At 40.1% G+C, this 20,124-nt stretch overlaps 1 protein-coding gene across 3 annotated transcripts in view; it reads left to right on the top strand.

Moving 5' to 3' along the window:
* The first annotated feature begins 2,024 nt into the window (after positions 1-2,024).
* URI1 (URI1 prefoldin like chaperone) overlaps positions 2,025-20,124 on the top strand; it is a 73,798-nt gene continuing 55,698 nt past the window's right edge. For 2 of the 3 annotated variants that reach the window (XM_005588703.4, XM_005588706.5), the window contains exon 1: positions 2,025-2,498. In XM_005588703.4, the coding sequence (XP_005588760.3) occupies positions 2,346-2,498 (153 nt within the window). In that variant the 5' untranslated portion in view covers positions 2,025-2,345. The remainder of the gene's footprint in view (positions 2,499-20,124) is intronic. The other variant, XM_065536290.2, reaches the window with a different exon arrangement.

A 20,124-nucleotide genomic window follows, 5' to 3' on the forward strand; every position in this document is an offset into this window, starting at 1 on the left:
GACCGCAGATTGCACTTCATTCTGAGTACTGGAGTGTCTAGGTGGTCTGGGGGGGCGGGGGCTGTCTGATACCCACAGGGCTACCTGATTTGCACTTCCTGGCCAAGGGGATAGACTGATTCCTTATGGGAGCACTTTCGAAGAATGAAGGAGAACCTTCTCAGGCAGGGCATGCTGGCTCATGCCTGTAATCCCAGCACTTTGTGGAGGCCGAGGCGGGTGGATCACTTGAGGCTAGGAGTTTGAGACCAGCTTCGCCAACATGGTGAAACCCTGTTTCTACTAAAAATACAAAAATTAGCCAGGCGTGTTGGCGCGCGCCTGTAGTCCCAGCTACTCGGGAGGCTGAGGCAGGAGAATCGCTTGAACCCAGGAGGCAGACGTTGCAGTGAGCCAAGATGGCACCATTGCACTTCAGCCTGGGCAACAGAACAAAAAAAAAACAAAAAAAAAAACCTTCTCAGAAGCCTCAGGGAAATCTCTATTTGCACGACATCACACACCCATTTGAACCAACTACTTACAAGGGAGATGCATCACCCCCTTTGCCTGGAGCTAGGGTGTGGGTCAGCTTCCTACAGGCACAGGACTATGTGGTCCGGGGTTGAGCCCCCAAACAAGGGGAAGTGGGGTGGGCAGTTGCCAATCTCCATTACAAAGGATAAGAGTGGGGGCAGCAAGACCCGATCAATAGTTGCTGAGGTGGCCAGGGATGGAGAGAGGATGGTGGTGGTAGAGGAGGTGGTAAGAATGGTCAAGTTCTGGCTGTTCCAGAGGTGATGATGGTTGGATGTGCAGTGAGGAAAAATGTGCAGGAATGAACATTTATCTTTTTCCAAGTTGTCCTTGCTTTCTTCCTCTGAAGCCATAAAAAGGAAAAAAATGGGTGGATCTGGACTTCGGAGCTGGGCAGGAGTGAGGGAAGAGAAGCAGAGCAAGCAGGCACACTAGGCTGTGACTCTGCAGGCATCTCTCTGCCTAGACCTGTCTGTATAATGTGGAACGAACAGGACCCATCTTTGCTGCTAGCGACTGCAGCATAGGGCAAGGCCACTTCCATGCAGTTAGGTTAATAGGAGGCTGTGCAAAGGGCTGTAGGAGCAAGTGGGCACAGGAGTCCTAAAATAATCGAACCGGCCAGGCGTGGTGGCTCACACCTTTAATCCGAGCACTTCAGGGAAGCCAAGACAGGAGGCTCGCTTAATGTGAAGACCAGCCTGGGCAACATAGCGAGACCCTGCCTCTACGAAAAATAGAAAAATTAACAGGATGTGTTGGTGCGGGCCGGTGGTCCCAGCTACTCCTGAGGCTGAGATGGGAAGATCGCTTGAGTCTAGGAGTTTGAGGCTGCAGTGAGAAATGACGGCACTACTGCACTTCAGCCTGGGCGACAGACCATGACTCGGTCTCTTAAAAAAAAAAAAAGAAAAAAGAAAAGCGGGGGCAAAGTTATCCTTGGAAAATTTCTTAGTCCATTCATAGCAGCATATTAAAATTAGTATAGTAGCTTAATTTATATGAGAAAATATAATGTGTACAGTAATTAATGAACATGCAAAATATAATTGTATATTTCAACTCCCTAAAAAGACACAGAAAAGAGTTGAATTTGCTAAAATTAAATGTGCTTATGAAACAGCTCTAGTACATGAATTAACTCCTAGATACAGATGCAGCGCGAAACAACAGGGAGGGAGATGGGGCACCCAAGGCGACACGTGGCTCTTGTGGCCCAGCGCTTCCTGGGCGTGGTGCTTCTCTAGAACGTAAGCTTTTTTATTTTTAAGGTTCCAAAGCCTATATTTAGTGCTTTCATATACTTAACCTCAAAAAAAAAGAAAGAAATATCGGTATAAAATGTAAGCTTGCAGAGGGATACAAACGCAGCCCAGCGGCAACCACCTCCAGCCCCAGCCACGCGGTCCGCACCTGTCCCTCCCCTGGGGGCGGGGCCTGCGCAGGCTGGGCGTGTCGGGGGCGGGGCCAGCGCGCTTGCTTCCGGCGTGCCGCGCGGGGCGGGGCCTGTGAGGAGGCGCGGAGGAGGCGCGGCCGCCACGGGACGCCTAGCTGGGCCCGCACCGGAGAGGCGTCTCGGTACCTGGCGGCCGGCCTGCTACTGGGAGCCCGCTGCGGGGCGGCGGCAGCGGGGGCATGCGCGTGTGAGATGCGGCCGCGGGTGGCGCGGAAGCGAGCAGCGGCGGCGGCGGCGGCGGGCGCGGCCTCCTGGGCGCGGGGCGCGCGGTGCCTGAAGGCGGGCGCGCGGGCGCTGGGTAGCCGCCGACCGCGCCGCCTGCGCAGGCGCTTGTTCAGGACTCACTCGCCGCACTGAGGCCCGCTGGCCGGTCATGGAGGCGCCCACCGTGGAGACGCCCCCAGACCCCTCGTCCCCTTCGGCCTCGGCCCCGGCCCCGGCCTCGGCCCCGGCCCCGGCCCCGGCCCCGGTCCCGGTCCCGCTGCGCGCCCCGGACGTGGCGCGGCTGCGCGAGGAGCAGGAAAAGGTAACTGGCAGCCCCGCGCCGCTTCCGCCTCCGCCCGGCGGGCCGCCCCTGCCTGTGCTCCGGGCCGCTGCCCCGCGTGGCCTAGGCCCAGCTGCCCGGGCCCGCGGAGGGAACGGGGGAAAACTTTTGTCACGTGCTTCTGTTGTCTTTGTCTGCAGTCCTTTGACCTCGCAGCGGAGTGGGGGGTGTGCAGCCTGTTCGCCTGCCCAGGGAAGGGGGCTTCTGAGCTGAAGGCGTGCGGCAGCGCGTGGGAATTTGGGGGCGGGGGCAGCACGCTGTCAACGGAAGCGTTAGCCTTAATATTTGTAGCTTGTAATATCCTAAACATTGCTTGAAATGTATACTGTTTGTTGCTCTTTATTTGATTGCACGGAAAAGTTTTACTGCGTTTGTCATGATAATGCTTCCTGTGCAATATTTGGTTATTTAATATTTGTAACACTATAATGCCATTTAAACAAAAAAGAGACAGAGTCTCACTATGTTGCCCAGGCTAATCTCGAACTTCTGGCCTCAAGCAATCCTCCCCCTCGCCTCCCCCCCACCTCGCTTCCCCCCCACCTCGCTTCCCAAAGTGTTGGGATTATAGGCGTGAGTCACCGAACCCGGCTCATTTTTATAAATTTTAATTTCATCGTATAATAAATGAGTTTTAAACTACTGGTGAAGAGGGTACAAAGTTTTGTGTTTCCTAGTGGGACTTTATATAAAGAAGTATTCCCAATTTAAGAAATAGTTTTATTGTTAAATCTGATTTTTCTGTGGATCTTTCAGATTGATTCTGTCCCCTCAAGTGTCTTGAAATTATTACTTTGAAAAGCAGTATTTAATTTGCTTAAAATATTTTATGTCATTTATGGAAGAGCATCATGGATTATAAAGGGTTAGGAAGTTGCTTAAACACTATAAGCAGTTTAAAAGTTCTTAACTGTTTAATTGAACATTCCTGTATAAGAACGGCTATTTATATAGATACGAAAATGTACTCAGTTCAACTAGATGGGGGTTTTAATAGAACTTAAAAAACACTCATTTGCTTGGAAACTACCTGTTGGGATCAACTGCGGGAATCATTCTTTTTTCTGATTGGTTTATTTTATGGGTTGGATTTCCGTTTCTCAGCCATTTTTCTCTAATAACGCAACTGTTAGGTTTGGAAGCCTATTTTGAAGATGAAGGTTTAAAAATCCAGTGGCTAGCGTGGTGACTCAAACCTATAATCGCAGCTGCTTGGGATGTCAAGGTCGTGAAATTGCTTGAAGCCAAGGAGTTCGAGACCAGCCTCGGCAACATAGAGAGACCCCGTCTATACAAAAAAATACAAAAAATTAGCCAGGCCATGGTGGTGCACGCCTGTAGTACCACGTACTTGGGAGACTGAGGTGGGAGAATCACTTGAGCCCAGGAGTTTTGAGTGGGCCATGGTCATGGCACTGCACTTCACCCTGGGCGACAGAGTGAGACCCTGTCCTAAGAAGAAAAAAAAAATATATATATATGTACACACACACACACACACACACACACATACATATATATTTAACTTAACTAGTTTGGCCTTTTTAAATTATAAGACATTAATGTATTTTTTTTTTTTAAAGAGAAAGAAAAGAAAGAAAAAACAGCCCCTCATGAAATCTTACTCCTTTTGCCAAAACTTGGCATTTTTTATTCTTTCAGAGAATGTGACACAGACCCTTAGAGGATGGTGTTTCTATTGCCTTTCCTCTGCTGCAGTGGGGTAATTTCACCTCAGTGTATAATATGTGCATAATGCTGACCTGATATATTTTCTACAATTTGGCGTATTAAAAAGAGATCCTTAGTTTTATTCTGATGTTAGTGTGACTGAAATGCAAAGGATACTTTTTGGGGTGCTCTGAACAGCTTTCTGGTATCGTGTTGAGTTACATTGAAAGAGAGAGTAACTGCTTTTTCAGTTACAGTCTTGTGGCAAACTGAATGTTTTCTGTAGACACTGTCTGTGCTACCAAATTATTTTTCTTTGTTGTGTTAGTGTTAATTTGGCACACAAAATAACCACGTGTATATCTATCATGGGTATGTAAAATTATCCCCAGTTCAGGAAAAAGCGTGTCAGTATTTAATCTATCTTTATTTAATAGAAGCATCTGCTTCAGTGGACAGGAGACCCTCAAGGCCGCAAAATAAACTGATTAGATAGCTGCACTGTAATTATAGTGTCGTACAGGAAAACTATCCAGTAAATCGGCAGTGAAAATTTTTTGTGAAGCACTTTATTTAGGCTTTAAAGCCAGCCCAGTTGTGGGAGTACAGTGAGTTCTAGTAAAGTAGAAGCATAGTGACATCCTGAGTGTAGAAGGGGAAAATGTCATAGTAGCTTTATACGTGGCACTTAGTAGTTGAATCAAGCATGCTTTTAAGCTCTTGGCCTTTCCCTACATGGGTTTTGTGAGACAGAGTTAAACTCTGCAGAAAATGATCTGAATGACTGTTTTCAGTTTCCCCTGGGAGGGTACCTACCTAGTTGGCTCTAGATGCAGAGAGAGAAATGAGTTCTTTACATACAGTGGGTGCCTTAGGCTTAGGGCATAATCTTCTCTGGGAGCCTTGATTGAGAGGGGCTGGTAGGTAATGTGGCTTAAGTGTTGCTCATTAGTATTGTTCTTTCTTTTTTTCCAAATTGAGCTAGGGAATATAACAAGTTTTACCCTCTCTCTGTTTTTTTATTGTATGTTCTCTGGAACATGGAATAAAAAGGACAAAAAATTGGCAAACTGAGGAAGAGGACAGACAAGGGGCACGAACAAGCCACGACCTCAAACTGACAACATCTGTAGTCAGTGGTTAGGATCAAATTTTTTTTTTTTTTTTTTTGAGACGGAGTCTTACTCTGTCGCGCAGGCTGGAGTGCAGTGGCCGGATCTCAGCTCACTGCAAGCTCCGCCTCCCGGGTTTACGCCATTCTCCTGCCTCAGCCTCCCGAGTAGCTGGGACTACAGGCGCCCGCCACCGCGCCCCGCTAGTTTTTTGTATTTTTTAGTAGAGACGGGGTTTCACTGTGTTAGCCAGGATGGTCTCGATCTCCTGACCTCGTGATCCGCCCGTCTCGGCCTCCCAAAGTGCTGGGATTACAGGCTTGAGCCACCGCGCCCGGCAGGATCAAATATTTTAACATTGCTTTCACTTATAGAGTCAATGGTGAAACATTTCCAAAACAATTTGTTTTAGTTAAAACTTTGGTTGGTTTCTATTTTGATCTAGCAGAAAAACATGTGAGAAACATTCCCTGCAGCTTTGTTTATAATAATGAGAAAACCTAAAAGTCTGACATTAGGGGATTGGTTAAATGAATCAGGAGCTATTATGTAGGCATTGAAAACTAGGACAGTATGTATAGGGTGGTTCCAGTTATGTTTATATAAGTATTTACACATTTTATATAGGAAAACACTTGTTTTAAAAGTACACAATTTTATTATTTTACCTAAAAGTTTGTAAAATTGGATAGGATTTTTTTTCCAAGAAAAGCTATTGATAAAACTTATTTTAATTTTAACGAAAATTGGAATGTTATTTTAATTGCAAAACACTTTCTGAGCCTGAAAAATGACTCTTGGCTGGTTTGAACGCCAATTAGGCAGGTTTATTTCTTGGTTACTTCAGAGCTGATATATATAATTTATTCAAACAACCATCTTCCAGTTGATTCCCTTTTTTCCCCCCCAAAGGTTTTATTTATTTGTTACAAGATACAGGGAGAGGAGAGAAATTCAAAGCATCCTTTTTTTTTCTTTCTTTTAACTAAATCATTTTTACTAACAGCAGTAAAATATTTGTTGGAAAAATGGAAGCTTAACCTGTCTAGACTGTGACCTATGCCATAAAATGTGTGGTCTAGGACTGTTGTGGAGTGTCTTGGGCTGTTCAGGGTGGTTTCCTTGTACTAAGATCTTGTTAAATCTGATTCTAATAATTGCATTATGTTGAAATTTTGGTTTCTTGGCTAAGGTGATGTTTCTGAGATATCTGTATTTTATATCTCTAGATACTATTAGCTTTTGTTAGCAGAACTACTGAGATTTTATTGTAATATTTTAAAAAGTGGTATATCCAGTATCGTTTTTATAGGCTTATTTGCAGGATAATAGTAAGATTAGAAAATTCATTAGGATAATATATTTATAATTGAGTGCCTCATGTAATTCTCACTTGGAATTTTGGAATAGCTTATATTTCCTGATATAGAGCCTTGGGGAATTAAATGCATTAAGAGTAAATATTTTAAATTTTTTATAAAGCAGAACAGCTAATTTAACTTAATGGAGGATTTTCATATTTCTTATGATAAACTAAACTGCACATAGTTTAAGGAACTGTCAGCGACGTAGGCCATATAACAACTCTTCTTTCCAAGCCTAGAATCCATGCCATAGAATTTATGCAACAAATATTTAATGAGTATCTACTACATGCCAGGCATGTTCTGCTGAGTGTGCAGTAATGAACAAAATACAGAAAGTCCTTACTTTCATGGTTACACTCTAGGGGTGAAGGCCTGCAGTTACATAGCCTTACCTTGGGTGTTTGGTAGGTAAGGCTAAGTAGAAAAACAGGAAGGTAAGAGGACTGTAGAGAATGTGGGATGTGAGTGCAGGGATGGTGTCTTCTGTAAGCCATCAGAGAGGGCTTCTCAGTTAGGTTCCATTTGAGCAGAAACTTGAAATAAGTGGGGAGTGACCTGTGTGAATATATGGAGGATATTTTGGAGAAGAGCTTTCTAACCAGTATGAGAGCAGTACCAGATCATTGTAAGAGTTTTGGTTTTTATATCTGTGAGATGGGAAACCATTGGAATGTGTTTTGAGGCTGATCTTAAATTATATCCATTTGTCATACATATGTGAAGAAATGGACGGATGGAATTACATTATAGGGAGCAACTCTGTGTGCCACGCGTTGTGATAGATGTTTACAGATCCGAACTTAGGATTTTCATTAATACTGTTTGTTTTTCAGATGAACAGTTTGTTTCTAGTTTTTGCCTGGAACTTTCTCATGGTGCCTCTGTGTTTTCAGTTCCACTTACAATGCTTTTTCTAAGGTGGTTATACCAGTTTACCACTTGCTAGCAGTGAACAGAAGTTCTCCCTACTTCAGTCTTTACCACCATATGTCTTTTCATATTTGCTGGCCTATCTAGTGATGAGTAATGAGGTTGATGACCTTTTCAAATGTTTATTGGCTACTTGGATTTTTGTGTTTTGTTTTTGTTACATACTTGCTCGTCTCCTAACTATTTTCTATTGGGGATGTTAGTTATATTCTAATTGATTCATAGTAGTGACTGCCTTTCCAATTATATATTGTAAGTTTCTTCCCTGGTCTGTGGCTTGACTTGGAGCCCTTACAATGGTGTCTGTCCTTTGATAAACAGACATTCTTAATTTTAACAATTGTTTCCTTCATGGTTAGTGTTTTTTGTCTTGTTTTTAAGAAGTCTTTCTTACTACTATTCTGAAGATATCCTCTTATATTGTCTAATAGAAGCTTTATTGCTTTGCTTTTCACGTTGAGAATCTACATTCTACCTGGAATTGGCTTTGTATATGGGGGGAATTGAGGTCAGGTTTCATTTTTTACTGTGTGGATACCTAGTTGCCCCATCAGCATTTATTGGAAAGAGTGTCATGTCTCCACCGCATTGTCATCTTTGTCATAAATCAGGTGACTGTGTAGTGGATCAGTTTCTTGACTGTTCTATTGGCTTGTCTATTCTTGCAGCAAACCTACACTGTCTAAATCATTATGACTTTGTAAGTTATCTTGATACCTGGTGCATGGTAATGTAGTTTTAGTTGTGGTTCCTCAAGTTTGCCTTTATTTTATCCTTTCCAGTCCGTATGCTGTTTCTTTCTTTTTCTTGCTTCTGATACTGGCCAGCTTAAGCGGTAGTAGTGGGCATCAGGGGTCAACTTTTAAACATTTACCATTAAGTGTGATATTTACTGTGAGTAATTTTTGTATTTGCTTTTATCAGATTAAGGAAATTTCCTTATATTCCAAATTTGCTATGAATTTTTATGAGTGGGTGTTGAATTTTAGAAATGCTTTTTCTAAATTTATTAATTATAGATAGTTTATTGAAAAGAGTGTATTTGTTCTTTCTAATGTTGAAGTTACTTATTTTTTAAGAAAGGCACAGTTGTAATAATATGTTGGCTTGTATAACCAGAGGCACAATTCCATTTTGTAGGTGGGTGAGTTTTCAGAACTCATGTAAGTTATATTTTATTTTAGATAAACTTCTTATTGTTGTCGTTGGCACTTAGTATTGTGCCAGTAATGTGCCGTAAGAAGAGACAACTTTGATTTTAGTCCTTTGGAAGTTGTCAGTAAACATAAAACAGTATTTCAAGGAGGAAGAAACCCATTTTCATTGTGTTAGGCTTCTCTAGATTGGAACGAAAGATGTAATGGTCCCAAAATGCTGGAGGGAAAGGGGGAAGAAGGTGCGTGGAATTTGTGATTTGGCCATAACTGCTTGATTTTGTTTTTCCACCTGTTGTTTTCATTTTGAGTTTAAAAACCTTTTAGCTTGTGTCACTTGCCTTAATCTCTACATTGATAAGTCTCAATCTTTTTAGCCTGCCATATGCAGTTTTTCACCCTTAAACTACACTACAACTGTTTATTTAAAAAATTATAAAACTACAGGAAAGGTGAAAGAACAATATGATGAACACTGTTTAGAGTAATCAATTAACATTTTGTCCCATTTGCTTTACTCTGTATATATTCTTTTTCTTCCCCCCCTTTCCCCCTGTGGAACCATTCAGAAGTGAATTGCAGACATCACCACATCAGTAATGCTGAAGCACATAATCATTTTACATCAAGGTCATTCTTCTACATAACCATATCTTTTTTCACACTCAAGAAATTAACATTGACATGTACCATATGCACATTTTCTCAGTTTTTCTAAAAATGTCCTTTATAACTTTCTTTCAATGCAAGAGCCAGTCAAAGATTACCATGGCATTTGGCTCTCTTATCTCCGTAATCTTCTTTTATCTAAAATTACTCCCCGCCACCTTCTGTCTTTATGAAATTGGCATTTTTGAAGCGTTAGATCAGTTTTCTTGTAGAATGTCCCACCATTTGGAGGTGTCTAATGAACGTAATCATGAAGAAACAAACATTTTTGGCAAGAATGTTACATAGATAGCTGGTTGGTGGCACATGCCTGTAGTCCCAATTACTCTGAAAACTCCGAAGGCTGAGGCAGGAGGATTGCTTGAGCCCTAGAGGTGGAGTCCAGTCTGGGCAACATAGTGGTAAGGTCCTGTCTCTGAAACACACGCACGCGCGCGCGCGCACACCTGATTAGATAGATGATGATGACTTTTCATTGCATCACATCAGGAGACACATAATGTCATTTTGTCCCATTATTAGTGTTGCTAGCCACTAGTTTAAGGTGCCAGGTCTCTCCATCATAAAGGTCCCTTTAAATGGTATAGTACTTGAAGACAGTGTAAATATCCTGTTCCTCAAAAGCCTATTGCCATGGATGATCCTTGCCTAAATCAGTCATATTGGTGTTTGCTAATTAGTGATTTTCTAACAATGTATTTATTAGTTTATGTTTTTCGATGAACAGGAACTCTAGAGGCCCCCCTCCTTTAGTTTTACAATAAACTCATTTTTTTGTTGTTGTTTCAAATTGAGAGTGATGTGATTTCTGTCATTCCTTTTGATGTTCAAATTGTTTTGAATTTGGCCAATGGGAGCCCCTTAAAGCTGGCTCAAGCATGCATTCTTTTTTAAGATGGAGTTTTGCTCTTGTTGCCTAGGCTGGAGTATGGTGGCACGATCTTGGCTCACTGCAACCTTTGCCTCCTGGGTTCAAGTGACTCTCCTGCCTCAGCCTCCCAAGTAGCTGGAATTACAGGCTGCTGCCACCACACCAGGCTACTTTTTTGTATTTTTAGTAGAGACAAGGTTTCACCATGTTGGCCAGGCTGGTCTCAAACTCTGACCTCAGGTGATCCACCTGCCTCGGCCTCCCAAAGTGCTGAGATTACAGGCATGAGCCACTGTGCCTGGCCTGTGCATTCTTTTTTCATTATTTGATCATGACTTTGCTTTCTGGCGCAGGATGTTCCAGGCTTGCCTTGTAGTTTGCCTTAGTCCTGAAATTGACGATTTCTTCCAAGAGCCTTATAGAATAAGAAATGCTTAGAAACCGAGATACGGAGACAAGTAGTGCTGATTGCTGTTGGGGTGTTATTGCATCAAGCAGATAGTACGAAGGAAATATATTAACCTTCAATATACCAGAAAAAGCAGTCATCACCGTTTACCATCTAGGGCCAGTGGATGCTATTTACTGTTTATATTTTTAAGTAATTTTTGCAAATAATCGACAGGTCTAAGAATAAGGGATAGTGAAAAACAATTTTATTGGAAAGTTTAATCAGAATTTAAACACAGCAATTCTCTTTATATTAAGCAAATCTTGATGCACACAGATTATAAGAGATTTAAGAATACCGCCACATGTCCTCTTAGAACAATGGGATTATCCAGGTTCTTGTTGCAAATTACAATATCATGAAGTCCTTCCTGTTGAATGACTGACTGGATAGGAATATCCTATTTGCTTTTTGTTCTTACAAGTATAGTGTTCACTCATGGAGTCTATGTTTCCTCGTTCTTATCAGTCAACCCATTTTTAATGTTCACTAAGTTTAGATGCATGTAATTTTTCTTCCACCATTGGCATGGTCTCTTCTAGGGCTTACAACTATACAGAGATAAATCATTACAGAATCCCTGCTTTCAGAACCTATTTCTGGTGTCTTCAGGGTTTTTTTTCTCCTAGCCTCTGACCTCAAGAAGTTAAAAAACTTACAGGAGTAGAAGAGGAAATAGAATTTAGAGATCTTTTATTCTAGCAATCTTGTTTTATTGTGGTAAACTAAATATATTTAATAAAATTTGCCATTTAACAATTCTTATGTGTATACTTTTCAGTGACATTGATTACATTCCCTGTTAGGTAACCATCACTATTCTTTCTAAAACTTTTTCATCACCACAAACGGAAACTCTGTACCCATTAAGCAATAACGCTTTCATTCTCCCCTCCCAAACCCCTAGTCATTTATGACTATACATTTTGTTGCTTGTGTTTTTGGTGTCATATCTAAGAATCCATTGCCAGATACAAGGTCTTGAAGATTTATACCTATGTTTCCTTCTAGGGATTTCATGATTTTAGCTCTTATATTTAGGTCATTGATCCATTTTGAGTTAATTTCTGTGTATTCAATTGATTGTTGATTTTGAGAAAATTCATCTAGGATATTTTCATCTGAAGGCTCATGATCTGAGATTTAATTTATGCTGTCATTTCACCATCATCATGAGTGTCTTTCTGTGCTATCCAATGTGGTAGCCATTAACCACATGTGGCTATTATACTTAAATTTAAAATTCAAATTAATTAAAATTAAGTAAAATAAAAATTCAGTTTTTTGGTTACAGTGGCCACATCTCAAGTGCTCATTAGTCACATTTGGCTATTGGCTGTTGTATTGGTCTGTGCTGATAAAGATTCCCATCATCAAAAAAAAAAAAAAAAAAAAAATTACTGGACTTCATTGGTCAAAAGTGCTACTAGCTCTTTATATTCATAATCTGATTCATTTAATTGTGAAGTATCTTTCCATCACTTTTTTCCTCTTTCCATTATAGGCAGAAAGTAAAAAAAAATCTGAATTCTCAACTGTGTTTATTGAAAGCGAAAAGCAGACTACAAAGATGGTGTCTGTTATCATTTATACTTTTTTGAAAGATGATGCAGTACCCTAGGCAATGCAGTAAGAAGACGGAAGGATGATATATTTTATTGTTGATTGCATCATCCTTCTAGGTGCTTCCATGATTCTTCCATTTTATCATTTTCTTACTGGTTTTTTTTTTTTAGCGCATAGTTAGGAATAGTTGATCATAAAATAATTACTAAGGTTATGATGAAATGGCTAGATGCAGGAACACATAATCACTAGGATCCTGTAGTGTATCTTAGACTTACAAAGACACTGTACCCATATGGTAATTGCAAAATAAAATGAGTTTTTTTTCCTTCATAGGAAAATTTTCTTTTGATTCCTTGGAAGGCCTCTAAGAGGATAAAAGTCATGAAATATTAATCCTTGCAAATAGTTAGAACTACTCAAGAAAGAAACTAAAAAAACAAAAAACAAAAAACTGGGTTCAATGGACCTGCCTGTATACCCTGATACTTTGAATTCAAATCCATTACCACAGGGTTCTTAAATTTTCCCCAGTCTATATTTGAATCTCCCCTTCTTTCATAGTGAAAACTTTGGTTCTCAACATCTGTATTTATTCATTTGCTGTATCCTACAATATATGCAAAATAGCTTCAGAATGACTACGTTAATACTACTGCCAATGGCAAACTTGTGAAGTAAAGTTCAAAATGTCTTTGTAGTTTCATTGGCTTTTGTATAATTAACGCTTTTGGGGTGTACAGTTAGGATACTGATCTCAAAAGTCACTTGAGTTACTTTTTTCTGTGCAGTTATACCTTGGATTTTTATTTATATTGAATCTTAGTATTTGCTTTTTTGTCTTTTTCACTTAATTGCATTTTATGAATACATGAAAATATTTACATGGTTCAAAAATCACAACTAAATCAGAAGTTATCCCTACTGAGGTAATTCTGATTCATTCCCATTCCTGCTCTTACCTACCCCATAGGTAACCCTTTTTTTTTGAGATGGAGTTTCGCATTTGTTGCCCAGGCTGGAGTGCAGTGGCGCGATCTCGGCTCTCTGCAACCTCCACATCCCAGGTTCAAGCAATTCTCCTGCCTCAGCCTCCCAAGTAGCTGGAATTACAGGTGCCCACCACCATGCCCGGCTAATTTTGAAAATATTTTTAGAAGAAATGGAGTTTCACCATGTTCGCCAGGGTGGTTTCAAACTCCTGACCTCAGGTGATCTACCCGCCTCAGCCTCCCAAAGTGCTAGGATTACGGGTGTGAGCCAGCACACCCGGCCTAGATAACCATTTACATTCACTTTTCACCTGTCCTTCCTGTGTTTCTTCTTTAAAAATACTTACATGTGTTCACTTTGTCTCCCCTCCATACTGCCTTCTTATATAAAAGGTAGCATATTTTGCCTTTTGTTCATCTCATTAAATGATAAACTTGGGAATTACTCTGGTTCATAGAGATATTCCTCATCTTTTTTTCTTTTTTTTTTTTTTTTGAGATGGAGTCTCACTCTGTCACCCAGGCTGGAGTGCAGTGGTGCATTCTCGGCTTACTGCAAGCTCCGCCTTCTGGGTTCATACCATTCTCCTGCCTCAGCCTGGCTAATTTTTTATTTTTTAGTAGAGATGGGGTTTCACGGTGTTAGCCAGGATAGTCTCATCTCCTGACCTCGTGATCCGCCCGCCTCGGCCTCCCAAAGTGCTGGGATTACAGGCGTGAACCACCGTGCCTGGCCTCCTCATCATATTTTGTGGTTGCATAGTGCTTTATGTCTGTGTCATCAGATATTCAGCTAATGTCTTATTGATGGGCATTTGGTGTTTTTCAGTCTCTTGATAGTACAGCTAATGCCTCAGTAAATCGCTTTATGCATATGTTGTTTCTCATTTGTGAAGTAACTTAGGGTAAAGTCCTAGAGATGGATGACTGAGTCAAAGGCTAAATTTGTTTAGCTTTATCCATGTTTATAACCACCCTCTCAATGAATTATTACCTTTAATTTAATTTACAATGTGAAATAAAAAGACTTAAGAGAAATAGAAGAATATTATATCCGAAAACTAGGAATTCCTTGAATTGGCCATTTCCTGTGATCTTCATTGCCATTTTCCCAGTTACTCTTTTTTTCTTTTCTTTTTTTTATTTTTTCTTCCCGGCTTCAAGTAATTTTCCTGCCTCAGCCTCCCAAGCAGCTGGGATTAACAGGCAACCACCACCATGCCCAGCTAATTTTTATATTTTTAGTTGAGATGGGTTTTCACTATGTTGGCCAGGCAGGTCTCAAACTCTTGACCTCAGGTGATACGCCCTCCTTGGCCCCCCAAAGTGCTGGGATTACAGGCATGAGCTACCGTGCCTGGCCCAGTTATCATTTCTTACAAAAGAGGCAGTAATTCTTGGCTGGTCTTGGCAGTTTGGCAGTTCCACTTTTGTTCCTTTTCTGTTTATTTTCCAGAGTAGTCTTTTTTTTCTTTTTTTTGAGATGGAGTTTCACTCTTGTTGCCCAGGCTGTAGTGCAGTGGAGTGGTCTTGGCTCATTGCAGCCTCCGCCTCCCGGGTTCAAGTGATTCTCCTGCCTCAGCCTCCCATGTAGCTGGGATTACAGGTGCCCGCCACCACGCCCAGCTAATTTTTTAAATTTTTAGTAGAGATGAGGTTTTACCATGTTGATCGGGCTGGTCTCGAACTCCTGACCTCAGGTGATCCACCTGTCTCGGCCTCCCAAAGTTTTACAGGCATGAGCCATGGCTTCTGGCCCAGAGTAGTCTTTTTAAGAATGCAAATTGGATTATGTCATTTTGTCATTTTCCTGCTGATAATTCTTTTGGATTTATCAGCAAGAAAACCGTAAAATAAATACAATTTATGTTTTGATATTTTAAAATGGATTCCAAGTTTCTGTTGACATCTGTAACTTTTCTTCTATTTTCATGAATGTATTAATCATAAAGTCTATTATATTTTATAAATGCAATGTGTCAGTCAAATGAAGGTCTGCTTTTATTCTTTCCTCTTGGTTTCTTTACGGCTGCTTCTGTTTTTATAGATTGCCTTGTACCTTGCAATTTTGAACTGGATGCCAGATGTTGTGATGAAAAATCCTAGAGATTCTGGATGATGTTACCCTCCTTCAAAGTGGGTTAAGTTTTCTTTTAGCAGCCAGAGTAATCCTAATGGAGTATGTTGTCTGTTTCATACATTATGTGATTATGTGTGTGTAGCTCTGTTTCTCTATTCGGTTCCATTGGATTATTTGCCTATAATTGCACCAGTATCATACTCTTACTATTTTAGTTTTATAATAAGTGTTGATATCTAGTAGTAAAATTCCTATAGCACTTTGTTCTTCAAGGTTGTTGTTTCTATTCTGACCCTTTGCTTTTTTGTATATATTTTAGGATCAACTTTCCGGTACTCAAAAAATAACATTACTGGGGTTTTACTTGGAGTGCACTGGATCTAAAGATCAGTTTGAAGATAATTAAGATGTTTACAATATTAAGTTTTAAAATCTGTGAGCATTGTATATCAATTTACTTCTATAACTTTTCAGTATTAGCTTTTAAAAGTATACAGATCTTCATGTGTTAGATTTATTTCTAGATACTATTTTTTATTGCCTTTTGTAATTTACTTACTATTTTTTTTTTTTTATAATTTTTGTTATTTTATTTTATTTACTTTACCATAGCTAGTATGTTAAACATTTTGGTAGGTCTTTTTTTCCCTTGCCTTTTTTTTTTAAAAAAAATTTATTTATTATTATTATACTTTAAGTTGTAGGGTACATGTGCATAACGTGCAGGTTTGTTACATATGTATACTTGTGCCATGTTGGTGTGCTGCACCCATCAACTCGTCATTTACATCAGGTATAACTCCCAATGCAATCCCTCCCCCCTCCCCCCTTTACTATTTTGTTGTTGTTGTTGTTGGTAACATACTTGATTTTTACATATTGACTTGGTTCCAAATTTATTTTTTTGTTGTCGTTTAAAAAATAGAGATGGATTTGCTATGTTGGCTAGACTGGTCTCGAACTCCAGGCCTCAAGTGATCCACCCACCTCTGCTTCCCAAAGTGCTGGGATTACAAATGTGAGCCACCATGCCTGGCCTAAATTTATTTAAATTCTAATTACTTGCATATACATTCTGATAGTATCTGTGTAGTTACATACAGGCATGTTGTTTGTAAATACTGACAGTTATATTCATTCCTGTTCTTAAGATTTTTTTATGGTTGTTTTGTTTTTTGCCCTAATGTATGGGCTAGGACCTTTAGTGTAATGTAAAATAAAAGTTAGGGCACTGGGCTTTACATACCAGGAGGGCAATTTTAAGTATTTCACCATACAGATGTTTGCAGTTGGCTTTTTGTAGCTACTCTTTATGAAAATAAGGACATTTTCTCTTGTTGCTAATTTTATCAAGAGTAGATGCTGAAGTTTATCAAATGTATTTTATCTGTTTCTTGAGATAACAATATGGCAAATTACTTTGATTCTTTAAAAATACTCAAATGCCATTGCATTCCTGCAGCAAACCCATTTGTGTAGGATGTGTTTACCTTGTTATATATTGCTAGATTAAATTTGATAATATTTTATTAAGGTATTTTGTTCTGTTACATGAGGCAAAATTCTGTAATTCTTTTCTTTTCTTTTTTTTTGACTAATTCTACCAGCCGGGTGCTGTGGCTCACACCTGTAATCCCAGCACTTTGGGAAGCTGAGGTGGGCGGATCACCTGAGGTCAGGGGTTTGAGATCAGCCTGGCTAACATGGTGAAACCCCATCTCTACACAAAATACAAAAATAAGCCGGGTGTGGTGGTGGGGGCCTGTAATCCCAGCCACTTGGAAGGTTGAGGCATGAGAATTGCTTGAACCCGGGAGGTGGAGGTTGCAGTGAGTTGAGATCATGCCACTGCACTCCAGCCTGGGCAAGTGAGACTTGGTCTCAAAAAAAAAAAAAAAAAAAAAAAAAAAGATTAACACTACTTTAAACCTATGATTTTCTTTTTTTGTAATGTCCTTGTGAGGATTTGGCTTCAGAATTAGGCTGGCCTCATGAAACAGCTCCCATTTTTGTATATCCTATAAAAGAATTTGTATACTATTGTTACTGGTTTTTGTGTGTGTGTTCTGTTTTTGTTTTTTTGAAACAGAATCTCGCTCTCTCATCCAGGCTGAAGTGCAGTGTCCAATCCTGGCTCATTGCAGCCTGGAACTCCCAGACTCAGATTATCCTCTCACCTCCGTCTCCCTGAGTAGCTGGGACTACAGGAATGCACCACCATGCCTGGCTAATTTTTCTGTATTTTTTCTAGATACAGAGTCTCACCATGTTGCCCAGGCTGGTCTTGAACTTCTGGGATCAAGCTATCCATCTGCCTTGGCCTCCCAAAGTGATGGACTGCAGGCTAGTCAGCCACTGTGCCTGGCTGGTACTGTTTCTAACTTACATGTTTGGAACAGTTCATCAACAAAGCCGTCTGGGCCCAGTGTTTTTCTTGGACATTTTGTATGGAGATTTTAATATACTACCTCAATTTCTTTGAAGGTTCAAAGACTATCCAGATTTTCTGTTTCTAGTTGTATTGTTTTAGAAAAAGTGATTTTCAAGGAATTGTCCTTTCTAAGTTTTTAAGCTTATTGTCCCTCTGAGTTACCATTTCCTGTTATCTTTTTATTATCAGATTTGGTGGTAATGTCCTCTTTTTAATGACTGTAATTTTTAATTTGTGGGTTTTTTCCTCCCTTGATTTTTCTTATTTCCCCAGGCTGGAGTGCAGCAGCGCGATCTTGGCTCACTGCAAGCTCCGCCTCCCGGGTTCACGCTATTCTCCTGCCTCAGCCTCCTGAGTAGCTGGGACTACAGGCACCCACCACCACACCCGGTGAATTTTTTGTATTTTTAGTAGAGACGGGTTTCACTGTGTTAGCCAGTGTGGTCTCGATCTCCTGACCTCGTGATCCACCCGTCTCGGCCTCCCAAAGTGCTGGGATTACAGACGTGAGCCACCGCGCCCGGCCCTTTTTTCCTCTTTTCTAAGTCTGCTTTCTGCTTTATTGATTTCTTCTCTTTTTTTTTCTGTTTAAGATTTTCCTTTGGCTGTAATTTTTCTAGCCCTTTGAGATGATGGTTGAGGTTATTAATATTAACCTTTCTTTATTATAAAATACACATTTTGAGCTTTAAATTTTTCTCTAATCATTGCCTTAGGTACTCCACACATTTTGTATGTAATTTTCCTTAGCAGTCATTTAAAAATATTTTCTAATTTCTATTGTGATTTGCTCATTGACCCATACATTGGAAATACATTCCTTTTCAAACATTATTTTCTACTTATTTTTCTGTTTCTCTAGTGTAGTCAGGGTACACATTCTGCATAATTGAAATTTAAGTCTTGCTTTTTTACCTAATTTTTTTTTTCTTGGCAAATTTTTCATAATTGGAAAAAAATGTTAATCCTGCAGTTTTTGGGTTCAGTATATATCTGTTAGCTCAGGCTGCTTGAATATGTTTCAGTATTTTATGTCTTTGTTAATTTTTTTGTCTGCTAATTCTATCAGTTATTCAGATATGTATTAATATTCACTAGGATTGTAGATTTATTTTTCTCTTTTTTTTTAACCTTTGCTTTATATATTTTATAGCTATGTTATTCATTGTGTACTTACAATTGTAATAACTTCCTGGTCAGTTGACCTTTTCACCATTCTGAGACATTTTTATCTCCTAGTAATGCTACTTGCCTTCAAGTCTCCTTTGTTGGATAATAGTATGGTCACACCAGCTAAATTTGTTTTGTCTATCTTTAAAATAAAAAATCTTTTAACTTCAGTCTTTTGGGTTCAAAGTGTGTCTCATAAACAGCATATTGTTGTGGTTTTAATACTCAGTCTAGATATCTTTTCCTTTTATTTAGAGTATTTTAAGCCATTATATGTAGTAGGATTCCTGATATATTTAATTTTGTCACCTTTCTATTAGACTTACATTGTATTTATTTTTTATCTAAAAAAATTGTAGTAAAATATAACAAAATTTACCATTTTAATAATTTTATTTTAAGAGACTGCATCTTGCTTTGTCACTCAGGCTGGAGTGCAGTGGCATGGTCATAGCTCACTGCAACCTTGAACTCCTGAGCTCAAGTGATCCTCCTACCTCAGTCTCCTGAGTAGCTGGGACTACAGGTGCGTGCCATTGTGCCTAGCTGATTAAAAAAATTTTTCTTTTTGTAGAGACAGGGACTCACTATGTTGCCCAGGGTGGTCTTGAACTCCTGGCCTCATGCGGTCTTCCTGCCTTGGCCTCTCAGAGTGCTGCTCATTTTAATCATTTTTAAGTGTACAGTTCAGTGGCATTGGGTATATTCATGTTGTTGATCAACCATAATTACCGTCCATCTCCAGGCTTTTTTTTTTTTAATCTTGCAAAACAAACCCTGTCCCTTAAACAATAACTCTTAATTCTTCCCCTTCCCGATCTGGCCACCACCATTGTATTATACTTTTTGTCTCTGTGAATTTGATTACTCTAGGTAACCTTTTTTTTTTGAGACAGAGTCTCACTCTGTCGCCCAGGCTGGAGTGCAGTGGTGTGATCTCGGCTCAGTACAAGCTCTGCCTCCCGGGTTCACGCCTTTCTCCTGCCTCAGCCTCCTGAGTAGCTGGGACTACAGGTGCTCGACACCATGCCCGGCTAATTTTTGTTGTATTTTTTAGTAGAGACAGGGTTTCACTATGTTGGTCTGGCTGATCTCGATCTCCTGACCTCGTGAGCCGCCCGCCTCGGCCTCCCAAAGTGCTGGG

Source organism: Macaca fascicularis, chromosome 19 (assembly GCF_037993035.2).
Source record: "Macaca fascicularis isolate 582-1 chromosome 19, T2T-MFA8v1.1".
Taxonomy (NCBI): Eukaryota; Metazoa; Chordata; class Mammalia; order Primates; family Cercopithecidae; genus Macaca; species Macaca fascicularis.